The 21,223-nt window shown below is 37.6% G+C and overlaps 1 protein-coding gene across 3 annotated transcripts in view; it reads left to right on the top strand.

Annotated features, from left to right (window-relative positions):
* The window catches only part of LOC105198056 (autophagy-related protein 13), a 41,422-nt gene extending 20,406 nt beyond the window's left edge, over window positions 1–21,016 (top strand). For 2 of the 3 annotated variants that reach the window (XM_039448878.1, XM_039448879.1), the window contains exons 2-6: window positions 3,079–3,266; window positions 7,766–8,114; window positions 8,424–8,607; window positions 17,902–18,235; window positions 19,808–21,016. In XM_039448878.1, the coding sequence (XP_039304812.1) occupies window positions 3,117–3,266; window positions 7,766–8,114; window positions 8,424–8,607; window positions 17,902–18,235; window positions 19,808–20,020 (1,230 nt within the window). In that variant the 5' untranslated portion in view covers window positions 3,079–3,116 and the 3' untranslated portion in view covers window positions 20,021–21,016. The remainder of the gene's footprint in view (window positions 1–3,078; window positions 3,267–7,765; window positions 8,115–8,423; window positions 8,608–17,901; window positions 18,236–19,807) is intronic. The other variant, XM_039448880.1, reaches the window with a different exon arrangement.
* The last annotated feature ends 207 nt before the right edge of the window (window positions 21,017–21,223 follow it).

The raw sequence follows: 21,223 nt of genomic DNA, 5'->3' as shown, positions 1-21,223 counted from the left end.
TGGCGGTTGACGGTGCCATTATTATGGAAAACGCATTCATCCGAAAATTCAATGCGTTTGGGAAAATTATAATCTTCCTCACATTCATTACAGAACCACTGACAATATCTCAATCTGCGAGCTTCATCGTTAATATGCAGCTCTTGAGTCAAGGTTACTTTGTAGGGATGGAAGCGAGCCGCTTTTAAAGCTTTATGTACCGTACTCACGCTAACGCCTTGATTCCGCGCTATGGTTCGGATACTGATGGTTGGCTCATCCGTAACCATTTGTCGTATTTGCGCGGTATCTATGCGCTGCGGTCGCCCTGTACGGAGTATAAAAATAACGATAAAAGAATAGAATATTTAAAATTACATTATTAAAAAATTTTATTAATATGTACCTGCAGGCTTAATAGGTCTAAATTGACCATATCTTCGCAGCCTCGACTCCAGCCTCGCAAACATTCTTCGATAAGGCTGTCGCCGCTCCGGATATCTACGCATGTAGAGCAACGCAGCTTCTCGCGCATCCCTGTTGCACACTGCATACACCATTATCATATCACACATTTTGTCATACGTGAAATTGTGAGCCATGGTTGCACGCACGTTCTCTCACACGGGATCGAGACGAGACGACAAAAACAGTTGCAAGAAACAACGAAGAAACAGCAACAATTGAAAATCGACAGATATTTCTTTTCCGCGGGAGATTTTGAAAGTTTACTCTAAAATTCTCAGAATGGAAGCAAGCAAGCCATATCTTTCTTTACAAGGCTACAGTTGTAGTTGCGAAAAAACGATCAATTTCTTTAAAATTATGTTCCAATACATATTTATTTATAAAATTGTATGATAAAGTATTCATTATTGTGCTTTTTATCATTACTTGTATTACTTTTTCTGTATACCACACATAAAAATGGTATAAATTGAAAAAAATTATTAAAAATGTGAGAGAACGTGCATGCAATATGGCTCACAATTTTACGTTTGATGAAATGTGTGACATGATCATGATTTATGCAGTGTGCGACAGAGATTCGTGAGAAGCTACGTTGCTCTATACGCGCAGATATCCGTAGCGACGACAGCCATATCGAAATATGTTTGCAAGGCTGGAGTCGAGGCAGCGAACATACGGTCAATTTAAACCTATTAAGCCTGCAGGTACATATTTATAAAATTTTTTGATAATACAATTTTAAATATTCTATTGTTGTATCATTATTTTTATACTCCATACAGGGCGACCACAGCGCATACATACCGCGCAAATACGACAAATGGTTACTGATGATCCAACCATAAGTATACGAACCATAGCGCGGAATCTAGGAGTTCGTTTGAGTACGGTACATAAAGCTTTGAAATCGGCTCGCTTCCATCTTGAGCAAGCAATCTTGAGTCGGGCTTTACGTTGTGAGCAGGAAGAAGGGAGACACTTCGAGCACTTGCTCTAAAAATATGATAATTTGTTGTCATATTACGCACGATCATACGTAGATGTAACTTTTCATCTACGTGTGTTCTTACGCAATATGACTTCAAAATATCTATTTAAGCTTTATGTACCAAAAAAATAGGTCTTTAATGTGGTATAATATGGCTCTAGGCGAAGGTCCACTTCAAAAAACCTAACGCGCCAATCGTGGAACCTCAAAGGTAGTGTGGAAGTCCACGTTACCATTTAGCTTTCATTACTTGATATCACATTACAATATTATTTCTGAAGTTCTTTAAATTAAAAGTACTTCAAAGATAATATTTAAATTCAAAAGATTACAAGTATTAAAAATTTGTGATAAAAATTGTGTGGATATATTATTAAATGTATTCAGTATTCTACGTTTCTATTTACTACTTTATTTATTAATTTGATTAATAAATAGAAATAGTAATCTTAGTAACAAATGTAATATAACAAAGTATGCACAGCTTTCCCCGGTAAAAACTATTCTAATAATTTTTTATAAAATTTCTCGTTTATAGAATTTAACATTCCTGGTTACAGTTTTTCTCATAATTTTTATACGAATAGGAACATTTTTCAGAAATACGTAGAAATAATACTTAGAAAGTCTACATCTCTTATTGTTAGAACTTTTCATACACGTACATTCTGAAGTATTCTGAGATTTCTCATCTCACAGTTTTAAAAAAATACTTTTAACTTTTTTACATTTTATAACATTTCATAAAAAATTATACAGATGTTCGGAAAAATTATACGAAAAAAATATGAGAAAAATTTTCACCAGGGGTCTGTACGTGTCACTCGGTCCTGCGAGATCGCGTTCGCGCGCTCAACCGAAGCAGCTGTCATCTAGGAAACGTTTAGCAAATTAGCAAGCTCAGTCGGTACGACATCTACGTACGGTAAAAGGCTGGACAACCATTAACGAACACCCTGTATATATATATATATATACACACATACGTATATATACTTTTTTTTATTGCGTAACATTCGTGTATTCCTACTACATAAACTAGCACATGTTGCAAGCAGCTGACTTTGAAAATTTTTGCTCGGTCACTCGGTGAAAGCAACAGAGCAAATTTTCTGCTAAGACATATTAATATATTTAAACAGAAAATTTATCCAATTTTAATAAGTTTAATTTAAAAATTTAAATATTGCATATGAAAAATTTCAGAAATATTTTTATTGTATTATTTTATATCAAAAAATTTTAGAAACAATAGTGTTGCAATATTTTATATGACATTTTGTAAAATATTTTCAGGAATATTGCAAATAAAATGTAAAATATTGAAATCTTTCTGAAAGTTCTTTCCAATTGGTACTAATCAGTTTTCTAACTTTGGAAACATAAATTTAAACAAATATTTCCTAAAATGTTACTTTTAAAATTAAAAATTTCAGATTTCAAAAATTTATTGATTTTAAGAAGTATTATATTGTAATATGTTACAAATTTGATTTTTCAATAAGAAATCACTTTTTAATTTTAATATTTTGATTTACTATAATTAAGAAATTTTATACTTTAAACATTATTTATTTAAATTAAGTAAATCTAATTTTAATAAATATATTTACTAAAATCAAAAAAAAATTTTTTTTCAGTGTAGTGGCGTGATCATAATTGCAGCGGTGTATGTACAATGTCAGCGCAGTTAAGCATGCAAGACAAGAAAGATTTAGAGAAGTTCACCAAATATCTTGCACTGAGAGCTGCCCAAATCATAGTGCAATCAAGATCGGGTCAGAAAGTCAACACCACTTGCAAGCCAGATTCTTCAGCTGGCGACTGGGTAAAAGTAAAGCTTGCTTTTGTCCATGTAATTTATCTGGTTTTATTCTGCATATTTTTGTTCCGGTTTATTTCACAGGTTTGCAAAATTTGACTTTTTTTACTGTTTGGAAAAAAGAATAGTTTACAATAGATTCTGATATGCTAAATTCAAATTTATAAGTAAAAATATTTTATTATGACAGGTTTTTGAGAAAATTGAAGTTGAAATCTTCAAAAAACACGTTTTTTTACTATTTTTTGGAGTTGGATAACTTGTGCTAGAGACTTCGAAAAGGTCTCAAATTATAACTTTATAACGCTGGTACTTTTCGGTGCGGTCACGGGATTGCGTTCGCGGATAGGTTGCTCGGATGTGCTCGTCGGATGTCAGGGTTCGAGAAATAATAAATCCGTGGTTTGGTTGTAGTAATACGAATGTATTCTACGTAAATGTATTCTCTCAATGTAATGTATGTACAAAAATAACGACTTCGGGGTTGAGATACAAAAGTAAAAGCAGGTAAATGTGTTTGTCAAGCGTCGGTTGAATACACGAATGATCATACTCCACCGGAGTATTCGGTTAAACAACTGATCGGCCCACCGCAAGGCAAATGAACGACGATTGGTTGGGTCGGACCAAATATAATTCATAACGCAAAGTAATATCTTAAACAGAAGAACGGATTCGAATAACCGAAGAAACTTAAACGGACGGACCCGTCTTATGCGCTGCGCGCTCTGAGTTACTTATCGGAGTTGCTCGGTTAAAACAACAGTCGGATCCAAGCAGAGTGAATGAACGGTGATTAATATTTACACAATGAACGGATTCGGATATTCTTATTGGCTAACCGGTTTCGGACGCCTAGCGAAATAAACGGACGGATGCGTGTTCGTTAACACGATGTGAACGGTCGAAGTGCCGTGAAGCGGCGAACTCACTGGAACGGTTTCAACGGGCCGCAATTGGCCCGTGTACCGGCCGATTGTGATCTCGGGATCGGCGGTGTGTGGCGCGGCGGACGGTTCCCGGCTACGCGGGGTAGTCGGCGGTGTAGATCTGCGTGGTCTCTTCCCGCGGGAGTGGACGTCCCGTGGGGTACGGTATATCGGAGTCGGTTTCCCGGCTACGTGGCAGTGTAGACCGGTGCGGTCTCTTCTCGCGGGAGTGAACGTCCCGTGGGATACGGTATATCGGAGTCGGTTTCCTGGCTACGTGGCAGTGTAGGCCTGTGCGGTCTCTTCCCGCGGGAGTAGTCGTCCCGTGGAGTCTGGTATTTTGGAGTTGGTTTTCCGGGAATGCCCGGGAGCGGACGGACGGATCGGATTGGCCGGACAACGAGAATGCCTGTCGTACGGTGGAGCAGACCGGATTGGCCGGATGACGCGTATGTCCGTCGCACGGTGGAGCGGATCGGATTGGCCGATCGACGAGTACGCCCATTGCATGGCGGAGCGGATCGGATTGGCCGAGCATACCCGGCTGCGGGGACGACGAGAATGCCCGTCGTGCGGAAGCGGGGTTACTTGCTCGAGGAGAAGCTTGAGTATGCCCGAGCTGGGAAGCGCCGAGTATGCCCGGCGCTGGAAAGGATCCGTTGAGATCGGATGTTCGGATTGATCTCTTTTTCGGTTGTCCACTGCCGGCTTATATACGGTTCCGCGCGGCTGGACGCACCAATCAACGCGCGCGGTCGAGCCGGCCAGAGTGGGAACGCTTACCGAACGCGGCGCGTGGCGGTCGCGCGTGGTAGCACATGGTTGTGCTATAGTAAGCCGAGCGCACGCACGTGCTCGGCTGCGGTGCGTCGGACGATTGGTCGGTCTTGTGCGGCGGTGCGGTGAAGGAGCGTAATGTTACAACTTAAGCACTATACTTTAAAATAAAAATATCGAATCTTTTACAGCTTGATATTATCGAATCTCTGATGCGATTTGTTTGTGGTGATGTAGTAGCATGTGTTAAATAGAATGATTATCTCATGCACTCATGACATAAAGTGCATACAGTGAACATTTCAATAATAAATTTAATAGAATTGAAGGTGCTCTTTGATTTTTTTATTTGTTTAAATAATTTTTAAAAAGTATTAAAATTTTCCAAAAAAATATTTTTTTTTCTTGCAATCGTGTAATGACTGTGTGAATGAGTTTATATACTTACAATAAGATTTTATATCAGATCTTATTTTTAAAAAGTATCGCTGAATGTTACAAATTTATTTTTTACATAAATAGAATAATATATAAAAACTTGTATATTTTAAAAAATTGTATATTTTACATAACTTTTCATGCACTAAAGCAACAGACTTAATTCTTTGGAAAATTTTTATACAAATGGTTTAAATAATTGTTTACACTAGTAAAGTAAATAATTTTTTTCGAAATATAATCTTTTTTTTATTAAGGCTACTGTCTATTTGCCACGGCCATATTGAAAGTTTTTGTGACGTCATAAACGAAAAATCACACATAAAAGTTTCCGATGTGGCATTTTTAAATAAAGAGTATTTGAATAAGACTCAATAACGAAATCGCTTTAAAACACTTGTAAATAAAAATTTGTCTCGACTATCCTTTTTTCTTCTAACAGTAAATAGTCGTAAAAAGCACATAAAGTGAAGCCTATTCAAACAGGAAAACACACGGATAGCTATCTGAAGGAGTGAAAAATGTGCTTTTATGTATAAAATTCAAAGAAACTTTACTTGTGGTCCATTTTTATGAATTTGGTAAAGGCGAGATAAGTTACATTTTCACAATAAAACATAATAACAAAATGACATGCACGACAACATTTCATCGTCAATCTGTTACGTTTCACGTTTATTAGTTCTAATTTTATCCGCGATTGAATGTCACTATCGTCAACGTGGAGCTGAGGCGGCAGGAGCCTTAAATCCATTATTTACATTTTTACTATTTTGCATTGAAACTGCTTTGAGTTGATCATTATACTTGACATTGTGTGGCTATCACTGTGAAAAACAAAGCGCACTAGAGATTTGACAATGCTAAGCTGTAAAATATTTGTTATTTTTATTGTAAAGTACAATGTTTAAACTTTTTTAATTGGAGAATTTTTCAAATTCTAACACATCAGGTTTACCAGCTATAAATTTTGAAGTTAGTAAAAAACATGTTTTTTGAAGGTTTTAAACCTGATCTACAATGTGCTTTTTGCGTTTTGTCTTGTGCCTTCTGCTTTTTGTTTCCTTGCTTTTTGTATTTTTGGCACACGAAGCCGAGAAACATCGTCATGCACAAAAGTGCACAAAAGATAAGGATATTTCTGCACAAAATTGGCAACAATTCGCCAAAAGCTTGATCTACTTGTATTTCACCTTCATTTTCTTTATCAAACATATTCTTTATCACACTATGTTCGATTCGCCACGATACCGTGGTCGTATTTAACCTAATCAACATGTTTCTTTGTCTTTGTTGTCCAAGATAAAATTTGACGAACTTCAGAAAAGACAAGAAACACGTGACAAAAAATACGATTGTCGGTAAAACAGTGCGCAAAGAGACAAAAGCAAGAGGCAAAAAGCAAGAAATAGGAAGCAAAGAGCACATTGTAGATCAGGCTTTAATCTTTAATTTTTTCAAAAACCTGACATGATAAAACATTTTCATAGATTCGGATTTAAAATTTACGAAAAATTACTCTTCTTTTTCAAACGGCAAAAACTATGTTTTCATTTTCAAGATATATGCTTGTACTATTTTCGAAAAAACATTTACAACATGAAAATAATAAAATTAATTTATTTAAACATAGGTGTTTATTTAAATTTAAATTAAATATGTGTAAGAAATAAATGGAACATACAAATAGCAGGATTGATTCAACATTTTCGGTTTGTGGACCAAATTTCTTTCAAGAGAGATTAACAAATGTTGGCTTTATTCATTTCTATTTGTGTATTTGATGTGACTAAAAATGTTATTTAGAATAATTTTTTTTTCTTTTATTATATTTCATTATCTCTATATTAAAGATATATAAACGTGCATCATAAAATTGCTTACAAGTATATGTATTAAAAAAATAGAGCAGACAAGTAGCCAGATTGATTCAATGTTTTGATTCATGGACAAAATTTCTTCCAAGAGAGATTATAACCAATTCTAGCGTAATCTATTTTTGCTTATTTATTCGTTGTAAGTTTTAGACTAATTTTTTTTTTTTAATCATTTATTATCTGTATATTAAAAATATATATTTGAGCATTATAAATGGGTTTTTCTAATTAGACATAAAAAATAATTAAAGATTTATTTTCTAGATAGCTGAACGCAATTTATAAAAACGATTTTTTAAATATTTTAAGAAAAACTATTTCCTGTATAAATCTTATAAAAATTATTATTTTTTAAAAGGAACTCTATGTGATGCTAAATGTTGGATTAAACCAAATAAATTAGATGGTTTATATAGTTATTTATAAATCTACCATTTGTTATTCAGGATAAATTAAGTAAATGTTTGTGTATTCGATGTTATAGTTTAATTTAGCAATAAAGGAACTACCGGAGGTCTCAGCCGACGCTAAGAGAGCATTATGCGGAGAGATAGTAAGTTCGGCTGTACCTCTGTGCATAGAAATTTCTCTGAAAACAGTAGAGGGTGACAAGATGGTTTTGGAGACTTGGAGTCTCGGTGTTTTGCCAGAACAAAGCGATCCAGCTGTACGAGTAACATACACCGTGTATAACAGAATGGGGATTTTATTGAAATCCTTGATTTCTGTATCAAGAGTTACGCCCGCTTACAAATTGAGCAGACGACAAGGACCTGATTCTTATACCATGTGCTATCGAATGTACATGGGAGAGCCTCAACTACACAATTTAGGTCAGTTTATCAACCAAGAATTCATTTTGTAAAGTTTATTACCAAGTTTTTTATTTCTTATTGTACACACGACGTATTTTAATATCTTATCAGAATTGGGTAAGTTAATAAATTTTTTAAGCTAAATTAAGATAAAGTTAATGATTTATACAATTAATTTAGTTACATTAAAAGTTGCATGAACAAAAAAATAAGATGAATAAAAAATAGTATTTCTCAATAGTAGTATTTCTCCTATTATGCATAGTATTTCTCCATGTAATCCATATAGTATGTATAGTTAGATTAAATGTCATCTATTTTTAACAGGTGATAACTACAAACATGTAAGAGTAGGCCAATTGTGCACTCCAGTGGGCACTATACTTCTGTCACTCTCTTACAGAACAAAAATGACTATATCACCTACTCACAAGGGACGAGATTCTATTATGCTTAAGAGTGATCATTTTCATTCAGACTTGAGTCCACGTCATGCGCGATATCAGCAAAGGTTTGAAACATGAAATATTTAGGAATATTCCCCAGTGAAAATTTTTCTAAAAATAGTTTATATAATTTTTTAGAGTTTCTGTATAAATGTTAATAAATTTTAAAAAATTTCTAACATTATTCAGACAAATTGGAACATTTTTCAGAAATAATTTGAAAAAAAATTTGAATATTTTTCAGATTTTTTTCAGAGAGAAGAGAAACTAACACAATATTTAAAATATTAAAATAAAAATGCAATATTTAAACTAAATTGGACTACTAAATATAAGTATTTGTACTAGTATAGTAGGGAAGACCAGGGCTATTTATTAGACTTTTTTTTCTTTTGCCTCCTGAGTCCTATATTTATTAAAAAAAAACATGGGATGATTTGAAAGATTGAACCTTTTCCTTCACAATGCCGGTATAGATAGAACATGGAAATGTACTTGCTTTGAAGTACATATAAAAATGTCGACCAATGCCAAGAGTTACGAATAGTCCCAAGCCCGGGGTAATTCGTAACTAGTCCGGGAATATCCCGAAAGGGAATATTGGAATAAGCATGTCAAATCTACCTCCACACCAATCGAGCTCAAATTGGTACTGTTAGTTGGCATCCCTGAGATGTAAAACTTCCTCAAATATTATCCTTAAAAATGCATTTTTTAGGAAGTTATGGAGGGGGAAAGTAAAATTTAAAAAGTGGTTTTTCTCGAAAACGGTTGAACCGATTTTAATGAAATAAATATATGTTGTAAACATTGTTTAGGTAAATATAAGGAAATTTTGTGTAATTTTTATGATGAATGAAAACGGTAAAAAAAATTTGAATTTTTTACGAATTTTTTGAGGCTATTTTTGAGGTACTACTTTTATATTTACACAAAATCTTTGCTAGACTCTCTACTTTAACATTTTTTTTTTTTCAAATTGATTGTAGTTGGGAAACATGGTTAAAAATAACAATCATTTACGTAACGTTGCGCTACGCGCGCTGCGCCGACCGGGCGTCCATGGCCCTGACGCGCCGCAGCGTACGACGGTCGTTGCCATGGAACTTACATACTAGCCTTGTTGCAGTATTGCAATGTTTAGTTGTCACGAAAATTAATAGAAATAAAGATTTAATTACTGCATAATATTTATTCAAAATATTATGATAATAATATGTAATAATACTACAACTTTGCTATACCAGTCCTAAGTCTAGGACCTCGATACACAAAAGAGGAGGAAGGAGGAGGGATAGAGGAGTAACACCTCTGTAAAAAACCGGGATTTATCTGGCCCGAGTGATAGCACCCTGTAAGGGCCCCTACCTAGGGAACAGGCAAGGGAAAATTGGTCCCAAGAGCCCAATAAGGCAACCAATTTAAAGGAAGAAAACCCTAAAATTACCTAGCTCTCCAGGTTGGGGGTTGAGACGCGACCTGGCTCTTAGAAAAAATAGAGAAGTGCTAAACAGCCTAGAAATAGTCTCGGAACTACGGGCGGAGTTCTTAGGCATCGCACAACGTCGAAGGACGTTTTGAAGAGCAATATATAATAATATAATAATAATATGTAATAATACATAATATTTCCATTAATAACGTCTGCAGTTAGCCTATATGAAACTTATAGCTCCCGGAGTTTACCACGAGGAGGTTGCAGTACGTTTTCAAACTCGGGGTGCTTGTTTAAGATGAGTCCCCTCGCCTTTCACCATTAAGAAAATTTCTTTAATCATCTTCACTATCACTTTTAATTACTGGGATAGAATTATCTTTTTTAAATATATTACTGAGTATTTCTGCTGGTTTAAAAATTTTTGATAAATACCTTGCATGAGATAAATAGTATATTATTGCGGCAATATGTGAGCAACAACCAACAGTTCGTCTACCATTAGCACACTCACATGCATATTGGGTTACACCGGAAACACCGATACTATTTGGTTTGTACCTTATGAAACATCTGTATGTTGTACGAGAAATATGTCGGGATGGAACTTTTAGTTTAAGGACATTTTTTTTATCTTTAACATACTCTATGTTTAATTTTCCATTTTTATCTACCATCTCTGCCGAATACGATATGAGAAAGTTGGTACGAACCGGTAAATAAAATTTTTATATTTTTTTGGTCAATTCCGGAAAATCCAAAAGATCGTCAGATGTAATATTTCAGAAAAGAAGTTTTCAGCAAAATCATCCTTTTTCTTTGGCCTCAATAGCCAAAGTATTTTCCATATTTTTTTGATCATGCATTCTATGCACAATTTCATCCGCAATTCCTATATTGGATTGTAGTTTTTTCCCCAAAGTATTGTTCAAAAATGATGCAATTCTAAAATAAACTTCAATTTTTGATATTAACTTATTATCAATTTTGTGATCCAGAAGACGATACTTTTGTTTCAGTACTCCATGGACAGATTCAACTGCCCAGCGAATTTTAGTAACAGATCGAGATTAGATTCCTTTGTTGACAATTGCTTTTGTTTTCCTTTTAATGCAGGCATTAAAACTGTAAGCTTTTTTTCTCTAAATTATGTATTATACCTCGGAATCCGCGATCAAGAACAAAAGTATCACCTTCTGTTAATAGTTTACATAAACCATTTGGATCTTGAATAATGTTCTTCAAAATTATCGCATCATTTTGATTTGTAAGGTACGGTCCGAGCATGTCAACTATGTAACCGTCAGTTGTACAGATAGTGAAGGGTTTACAGAGGGAAACTTTCTTCTGCCCTGAGAAAGATTTCCTTTGGTACTCGTTGTTAGTACTTTTTTGATGTCGTGCGTACGTACCATCGCAAATCAAAAATAAATTGTCATGAACATTAAACAATTTTTTTATTATGTATTATGATTTTGAATGAGATCATTTCTATTAACATTATGTAAGCCAAAATGAAATGGTAAAATGTCATTTTCAAAAGATTTGATTATGCTCGAAGAATAATCTGAAACTGATTGTTCATTTTCCAATTGCAAAATGGAAGCTATCATTCTATTGGAGTTTCCCCGTACGTAATTTTAAAAGAAATGCAACCAGAGCTTGAATTATTGAACGGGACTTACTATTTCTCAATGAAATTATCATATCTTTTATTTGAATAAGATTGTCTCAAGTTAATCCCGTAAAGACATCAAGTTGTTTTTCTGAAAGAGTGAATTCACCAACTTTGTCAAGTAATGTTGAATCGCATTTGATAGAAAGAGTTTCCATCATTTTGGATAATTCTAACCCAGTGAAACTTGTTGTATTAGAATGTATCTTCAGAAGATTAAGATCGTCTTCAAAAATTCGATCTTTTATTATATGGCTTCGACAACATCGATTACTAACTGGTATATACAGGTATATAGTTTTCTTAATATATGACTGCATTCGAGTTTTTTCCGGAATTATCGTAAGATTTTTTGTGGAAGAACAAATGCAACAATATTTATTCGTAGAAACTGTTCTCTGAATAGGAATCTCAATATATTCAGCTTCAAGCATTGCTACCTTTGATTTTAACTTAACTTCGAATGTCGGATCAAAAGTTAATTTGGAGGAAGGAAGATGTCTATCAATTTCCGATTCAGAATCATTGTTTTTGAATACCTTTTTGTAAATAGAAAGCCGACACTTGTGGCACAAAATATCATTAATGGATATCGTTCTTTTTAAACAGCTAGAAAAAGAATTTGCTTCTTTTAAATTAAGTACTATTTTTTTCTACCATTTTTGTTTAAAATAATATTACAGCTAGCACACTGTAAGTGTACTTTTAACGGCGTAGACATTTTTTATTGAAATAAAATGTACAAAAGTGAACTAAAGAAAGCAATAATGCGACGTTTTTTTTTCGAAATCGCCGTATCCGCTGCTGCCGCTGCGCAAGTTGAAAGCATCGAACGCGATTGAGCTATGCGCCAGCCAGCGTTTATCAGACATCGGGTCCATTCGACGAGTCTCGGTTACCCCACTCCTACACCTTACAATCAGTCGACGCGTACGACGCAAACGCAACGGCGCGGCATAACGCAATTCTGCGCGAATAATTATTATTTTTAATCATGTTTCCCAACTACGATCAATTTGAAAAATAATATGTTAAAGTAGAGAGTCTAGAAAAGATTTTGTGTAAATATAAAAGTGATACCTCAAAAATATCACGAAAAAAAAATTCTTTTTTTTTTTTTTTTTTTTTGGTAACGGAGAGGAAATGCGTTACCGCATACCCCAGGCCTCGGGGGAGGCCTGGTGGTTATGTGGGACTCTTCCCCGCCGACGACGTGTCGGCGGGGACATACCCACTAAAACCTCTCCGGGTGTCCTGCCCTGGTCCATGACTGGGGGGCTCCGGGAACGCGTGCAGCATACTTCCGGAGCCCCCCGGACCCGGTCGGCCGTGGGCCGATTCGTCGCGCCGGGAGCGTCCACGTGGGCACTCCCGGCAGGGCTCTTGGGCCTGGCAGCCCTAGGTCGGGGGAGGGGGACACCAGCCCCCCCGCCTCTTCCCCTGTTGGTTTGGCGGTAGAGCCCGGGGTATCCGGCCCCCGCCGTAACCCCGGGCCTCTTCGCGCCGCCCTGTGCGGCGGCGCGGCCCTCCTGACTACCCTAGGGGGGAGGGGGGAGAATCCTCCCACTCCCCCCTCCCCGGCGAGGCAGGGGGGGTACGGCTCCGCGTTACGTCACGGAGTCGACCCCCCCGGACCGTCAGGTCGGGTCTGCCTCGCCGGGTTCACTAATACGGTGGGGGGCCCTCCTCCCACGGCTGCGCGTCCCAAAAGCTGGGCCGGCAGCCGAAGGGGAGGGGGGTCGCTCCCTTTCATCATCATTTCCGTGGCGGTTGCCGTCGTCCCTCTCCTCCTCGATAGTGGGGAGGGAGGGGGCGACCGCCACGGCTCTTCTGCCCCTCCGCCTCCGTACAGCAGGGCCACTAGGGCCCGGAGGACGGGGGGCAGTTTTTCTTCGCCTAGGCGGCCGGGGCGGGAGCCAAGTTGGGTCATGGCTCTCGTCCCTGCCGCCCCTGCCACTGTTGGCGTTGCCAGGGGGCATTCGTCCCCCCGGCCGCCTCTCTCTCACCTTCTCGGCCTCCTCCTTCTGCAGCATTACTTGCTCGCAGAAGGAGGAGACCGCTTTCCAGGCACTCTCCCTGCCGACCATCTGACCAATGATGGCCGGCAGGGTGAGGTCATCTCCCACTTCGGCCCTCAGGATTCCGCGCAGCCCTTCCCACGCTGGACACTCTTCCAGCGTGTGCTGCGCGGAGTCCCGGGCGGCGCCACAGTGATGGCACCGTGTCGTCGGTTCCTTCCTTATCCTGCACAGGTACTCACCGAAGCAGCCATGCCCGATGAGCACCTGTGTCGTCCTGTAGGACAAACCGCCAAACGGGCGGCCCACCCAATCGTCCAGGTGTGGTAGGACGGCCTCCAAGATCCGAGATCCGGCCGCCGGCGGGTTGTCGATGAGGCTCCTTTTCCATGCCCTCATCACCCGCCGACGGGCCCTCTCCCGTAGCAACGCAGCGGCCCTGGGGGTAACTACCCCCCCCTCGAGGCGGATGGCTTTTGCCCTGGCGTAAGTCCACGCCAGGGCATCGGCCGTATACTCCGCCGGGGGGAGCCCCGCCAGGGCCATGATTGCCGCGTTGGGAGCGGTGCTAAACGCGCGCGTTATCCTTCTCGCCAGCAGCCGCTGCACGTCGTGCAGCACCTTTTTGATGCGGCGGCTGGCCAGCGCCTCGCGGAACCACACCGGGGCGCCATACAGCGCCCCGGACATGACCGCGAGGGCGTACGCGCGTCTAGCACCCATCCTCGGACCCCGGAGGTTGGGCATCAACCCATTGAGGGCGTCTACCCTCCTGCCCAACCGCTGGGCCAGCTGATCAAAATGATCAGTGAAGGCCCAGCGACCGTCCAGGTGCAACCCAAGGTACTTCAGGGTTGCACCCACCTGGACACGGGTGTTGTCCACCAGGACGAAGGCCTGGGGCGGTACCCCGGAGGAGCCATCATGAAAGAAGATGGCCTCTGTCTTCTCCGGGGCCACCCTCAGGCCCAGGCCTTTAATGGCACCGACGACACAGGCCACAGCCCAGTCGCCATTGGCGACTGCTCTTCCCCAGGAGGTCCCCCCCGCTACTATGAACGTGTCGTCGGCGTAGCCGACGACGTAGCAGCGAGGGGGGAGGGCCGTGCGGAGCACTCTGTCATATGCGGCGTTCCATAGCAGGGGGCCCAGCACAGACCCCTGTGGAACGCCGCAGGACACGTCCCTCCGCTGCTGGAGTCCGTCTTTATCGCGGAACTCCAGCTCCCTCTCCCGGAAATAGTCCTGAACGATGGCGACGAGGTAGGGCGGCAAGCGAAAGTGCTCGCTCAGCGCCGCCACTACCTCGCCCCAGGGGAGGCTATTAAAGGCGTTGGCGATATCCAATGATATCGCCAACGCCACCATCCCGTCCCCCGTTAGGGATTCCGAGAGGGACCGAACTTGACGTATCGCGTCGATTGTCGATCGCGCCTCTCGGAACCCGTATTGTTCGGGGGACAGCTCAGGACCGTTCCGGGCCATATGCCGGATGATGCGGTTAGCGATTATTCGCTCGAAAATCTTGCCCGCATCATCCAGCATACAGAGGGGCCTGAACGCGGAGGGACTCTCCGCGGGCTTGCCCTGCTTTTTGAGGAGGACAAGCCGGGCCCTCTTCCACCTCCTGGGGAAGGTACCTTCTCGGAGGCACTTCGTGTACGTGGCACGAAGTGCCTCCCCTACGATGGGCGACGCCCTGGCCCAGACCTTGGCATAAATGCCATCTGGCCCGGGCGCCTTCGCTTTGCCCCTGATGCGGGCGAAGGCCGCGACCATTTCGTGCCTGGACACCTCCAGTTCCTCCGTCCATTCTGGGGGAGGGCCGGACTTTTCCGGGATGTCCCTCCCCCGGGTGGGGAACAGTGTGTCCACCACCCTTTGGAGGAACTGGGGGTCCAGCGTCTCCGAGACTGGAGGCGCCCATGGGCGAAGCCTTTTCGTCACGATGCGGTATGGCCTGCCCCACGGGTCGCGATCCAGCTCGGAGAGCGTGTCCTGCCAGGCCGCGGCCTTCGCCCGAGCTATGGCGGTCCTCAGGGCCTTTCTGGCATCCCTGAGGACCGCCGTGGCGTTTGTCAGCACTTCCTCCATGCCCCGCCGCTTGGCGCGCGTGTGCGCCCGCCTGGCGGCCACGGTGGCTCGTCTGAGTTCAGCGAGCTCCGCGGACCACCAGTAGACGGCGCGGCGCGCCATTGGTCGGCTGCGGGGCATGGAGGCGTCGCATGCGCGCAACATCATGTCGCATATCACGAAAAAAAAATTCGTAAAAAATTCAAAAAATTTTTTTACCGTTTTTATTCATCACAAAAATTACACAAAATTTTCTTATATTTACCTAAACGATGTTTACAACATATATTTTTTTCATTAAAATTGGTTGTCGTTTTCGAGAAAAACCACTTTTTTAATTTTACTTTCTCCCTCCATAACTCCCTAAAAAATGCATTTTTAAGGATAATATTTGAGAAAGTTTTACATCTCAGGGATGCCAACTAACTGTACCAATTTGAGCTCGATTGGTGTAGGGGCAGATTTGACATGCTTATTCCGCTATACCCTTTGTGTTTTAAGTTGAAAGACTGTAAAAAGCTGTTGTTAAGACTTTCTTTTATTTAAAAAAGAATATAGGTATACAAAAAAACAAATGTAAACATACAGGTTCGCATGTCCTTTTATGCCATCGGTGTGACAGATTTCCTAACTTCACAAGTGTCAATCTTCAACGCTTTATAACTTTTTACCTGCTTAAGAGCGACGATTTTTTATTCATATTTATGTTCTATGTACTAAAATAAACAATATTATCAAGTTTGAACTAAATCACTGAAGAACTTCACCTCAATGCTTAACTTTGCGTAGCGCAAACGTTCGTAACGCAGCCAACGTAAAGTTAAGGTTACTCATAGGCGCTGCAATCAGTATTAACGAATCGCCCCGATGTTTGGTATTACGAATAGCCTGAACATCAACTGTGCGCATTATTGCGTATAACCGACAAAAATAGACATCACACAGCAAAAAATAAACACGAAATGTTTTAAATACATTCAACTAGACACGATACATTCAAAGTTTTCAAAAAAACCTTATTATCTTACTTAAATTTCGAATAAATGCTGACTCAGAAATTACTTCGACTGTCGCAAAACACATTTTTCACTACTACGATTTCAATATGACGCCGTTGCCAACAAAACTTTATTAGCAACATCGTTACATTAGGACATGTTTTTAAGTATTTCAAGTAAATTTTTAATATATACCCATAAAAAGATATTTCCAATTATTGAATTACCCCGGTATCTAACGATTTGCTCCGGTCTCCCCTATTTAATATAGTGTACCGTCAAAATCTTTATATTCTTTTGTTTCGGAGTGATAATAAACTGATCAATTTTGGGGCTTACATTCAAAATGTCATATTATTTTTTGAAAATACATACAGTTAAGAAATGTCATAATGTTGCGTCTTTTATTCTATTCAATACGATTTTTTAATTGCGAGAAATAGAACTCCGCCGTGGCCATTTATCGCCAATGTTGCGCACTGCTTGTTTGATCTCATTATAACAGAAAATGACTTCTTTCAGAATAATTATGAAAAAAATTATGAAAAAATTTACAGTTTCTTAACATTTCTTAATATTTCTAAATTAGAGAACTTTGACCGAAATATAAAAACGCAATAAACGAAGTGACCTTAAAGGTCATAGCTAGATCTCAGTCTCATGTTAATTGTGTGATTTTATATAACTTTTCAAGTTTCTGAATGCGTTGAATAAATTTTCGATCTTAAAACAGTTTTAAGTTGAACAAGAAACAATAATATCACGTTATTAAATTGAAAGTCAATTTAATAATAGATGATGATGCTAATCATCGTCTAAAGGTGAGAATCTTTTCCCCCTAAAAAATTGTAAAGAATTTGTTGCTAAAAATAATACCTCAGCCAGGAATCGAACCTGGGACCTCCTAACTTTCTGGAATTTTCTAAAAGTTTTTGTACATGTGTGAATTCTGATATAGTCTAAGAATTTCTCATTCTATAATTTCTGAAGAAAACTTTAAAAATCTAAAAAAAATTTAAAGTATTTTTCATCAGAAATCTTCATGAATTTAAAATATGAAACGTTCTGAAAAATTATATAAAAAATGAGAAAAATTTTCATCAGAAATTCTATTTAAAAATGTACACATATTTTAATAGTGCTTTAAATTAAACATGCAGCGAGGAAACGTCAAAATCACTAAGCGACACCATTAAAGTTGGTGCATTTGTAATAAACAAGCCTGTCATTGTCAATGAAGAGGACCTTGTGATACCTGATGTGCCGTTTAGTTCGTTATTAACACCCAAACAAATATCACCTCCTCCAATATCACTAATGGAACCTAATACAAAGACTGCAATGGCAGCTGTCACTGCTACTGATAGCAACAATGGAAATAATGAAAGACTTAATAATGATAATACGACTTCAAAATGTGCATCTCAAAATGGATCTAGAAGAAGTAGTTGTTCAATGACTAGTGCCAACGATGATTTTATTATGGTAGATTTGGTAATTGATGCTCTTAATCCGAACGTAATATCATAATAATTTATTATTATATTATGTTCTACAGTATGAAATTTGCCTAATAATGTGAAACATTTTGTCTAATTGTAAAAAAATAGCTTGTATTTTTTTCTTTTTCTGTTTAAGTATACAAAAATTGAAATTTAAAGGTTGTTAAGAAAATGTCTATGTATATACACAAATTAGCAATAACACAAGCATAAAGAAAGAAAAATATTCTTTTCTATAGACAAGGGGGGAAATATAATTGTGGGGTAAAGTCGGTATTTACGTCGCGGGGGGATGTACGCTACAGCAGTCAGAAAAAATAGAAGGAATAAAAATAGTTTCCTCACAATTACTTTATATGCTATATTAGTATTGTATTGTAAATACAGTTCTTTATTGTTAATAATAATATCGTGACTTGAATTAATTTTTTCATGTAGAAGTAGCACGATATTACCATCTACGTAAAATGATTACTGTAGGAAATGTAAAAGGCATAATGATTATTTCATATGTAAATGTAGAACGATAATAAAGGATGGAATACAAGCAAGATACAAGTGCATAGCTCTTGTATTCTCTATTTAGTTTGACATCTTGTATATTCCACTTGTTTAGGATATACGGCCTTTTCAGCGAGCAGGATTTATGCCGTAATACAGACATTGCGTGATTGGAAAGCAGCACTTCCCCTATGTTGAGCACTATGTTGAGAATACAATGCGCACATATCTGCACTCTGTTGATGTCTGCATATTAATTTCTTCAATATTGCATTATTATTACTTTGTATACATATTTACTGTTCTAATTCCTTAATAAATTTTGTAAACACAGTTTGTAAGCCATTATGTTATTTTATATCATATTTGTAAATGTTATTTGTAAATTATCGATGCGCTGTGTATCTTACATATAAGTAGTTGTAAATTCCGCCACTTTTTTATATGACAAAAATGCAAGGGTTTTTTTAAGTTTCTTTTTCAAATATAAGAAAAGAAATATTTCATATTTAAAATTTTTTTTATAATTGTAAACAGTATGAAGTTTTCATTGGTATAATTTATTTTCTTTAAACATAGTAAATAATACTTGATAAATTAAATTTTCGATAGCTACGGCGTTTATATCGACTTTATCCTATTATTATTTATAATAAAATTTGAATCAAAAGAATGATGATGAAATTTATGATGTTAATTTGTAAGTAGCAGCGTTGCTATAAATAATTTTAATAATTTTATCCTCATTATTTTATCATATAAAAATATATAAGTTTATTATATAAATAATGCTAAATAGGTAATTTTTTTAAAAATTGTAAAATATTTTTAGAAAAATATTTTTTTATCTAAAATATTTTTTAAATTGTATTATTTTTTATTTACCTTCTATTTTAATTAAATCTATAATGTATAACAAAACAATTAATAAAATTAATATATAAAAATAAATATTTTATATTTATATAGAATTGTACAAACAGGAAAAATATTTTTATTCTCATAGCGTGGGCAAATTTCATATTGCATTTGTGTGTGAAACTAACTTGGAATATTGTTACAGAAAACTCCTTTCGCTGTTACGAATACTAATAGTGATGTAGGAGCGTTTTATCGAGAATGTCAGAGTGCTCCGCAATTGCAAGCTTTCACGGAGGAAAGGACGCTCGCGGAACAATTGGGAGATCTCACTAAACAATTGGAAACATTTGAGACAAATATGCAACACTACGAGGATATTCTGTCATCTTTGTGTCAAACGGAAAACAATAATTAAAGCTGGAATGTTGCTTACTAATAACGAATTTAAATAGAGACACGATTGTATACAGCTTTTGTATACGTATAAGTCGTATTGAAATGGATATCAAGTGAACGAATAACAAATATGAATATTTCAAATTATATACTGGTTTCTTTTCACGTGTGCAATGAAAAATTAATTTTAAATAAATTTGATATTTTTTTGTAGGTAACGCAAATAAGACAAAAATATTTGACAATTGCTATAAATTCATGTTTTTTAATTATAATCTTGCTATTTTGTTTGAAAAATAAAAAAATAATGGTGAAAATTTTTGATAACGGAATAATTGTTTTAATGTTACTGTATATAAATTTAAACAGTGATACGTAGCGAATACGTATTTTCATATGTCCACGCGGTAAACTTTTTTTAATACATCACTTAAGATTGATCCATACTAGAGTAAATAATTCGAATTCTAATCGAATCACAGTTCGATTCAATTCGACTTCGAGTCTGAGAATTTGAATCATCAATGATTCGATTTGAAATTACCGGCTATTTTTATTGTATTATTTATATCAATTTTGTATCGACATATCAATTTTTGAGCATGTTCGTTTATCGATCCTTTTTTATTTCTAAATCTTATAAACTTCTCAAAAATTTGTGTACGATAAATAATCTTCTTTGTTAATTTCAACATTTTATGTTTTTATTATAATTTTATAAAATTTGAAATATAAAATTTAAAAAATTGCTTATTACTTTTTGCTCAGAATGTACAACATACTACCACTTCATTAGTAACATTGTGATTTGTACGATATTTAATGCTCATTTGCCAGTATAATATTCCGTTTCACACATTGAGTGTATATATCGCATTCAATGTGCTGCGCGCAGATACCGTTTCATTTAGTTAATGCGCGTAATGCGCGCTTGGAAATAAAATGGCGTTCAATGCGGTACAAAAATGCCTACTATGAATGACGAGAAAATAATAGCTTTATTATTATCAATAAATATAACAAACTATTAGCAGCACTGAATCTAGTGAATCTAATGACAGTAAAAATGAAGATGATATACTAATTTAAAATTTAAAATTTAGAAATAATTCGGTAAATGTGCATAACAGGGGAGCAGCCTTTGACGACCTTGACATATGTTGTAGAGGTAAGAAGACTGAACAATTTTTCCTTATAAATTAATCGGTACTTTTGTACAGTT

Source organism: Solenopsis invicta, chromosome 5, assembly GCF_016802725.1.
Source record: "Solenopsis invicta isolate M01_SB chromosome 5, UNIL_Sinv_3.0, whole genome shotgun sequence".
Taxonomy (NCBI): domain Eukaryota; kingdom Metazoa; phylum Arthropoda; class Insecta; order Hymenoptera; family Formicidae; genus Solenopsis; species Solenopsis invicta.
The sequence above is the reverse complement of the archived record's forward strand: the minus strand, read 5'-3'. Positions and strand labels throughout refer to the sequence as shown.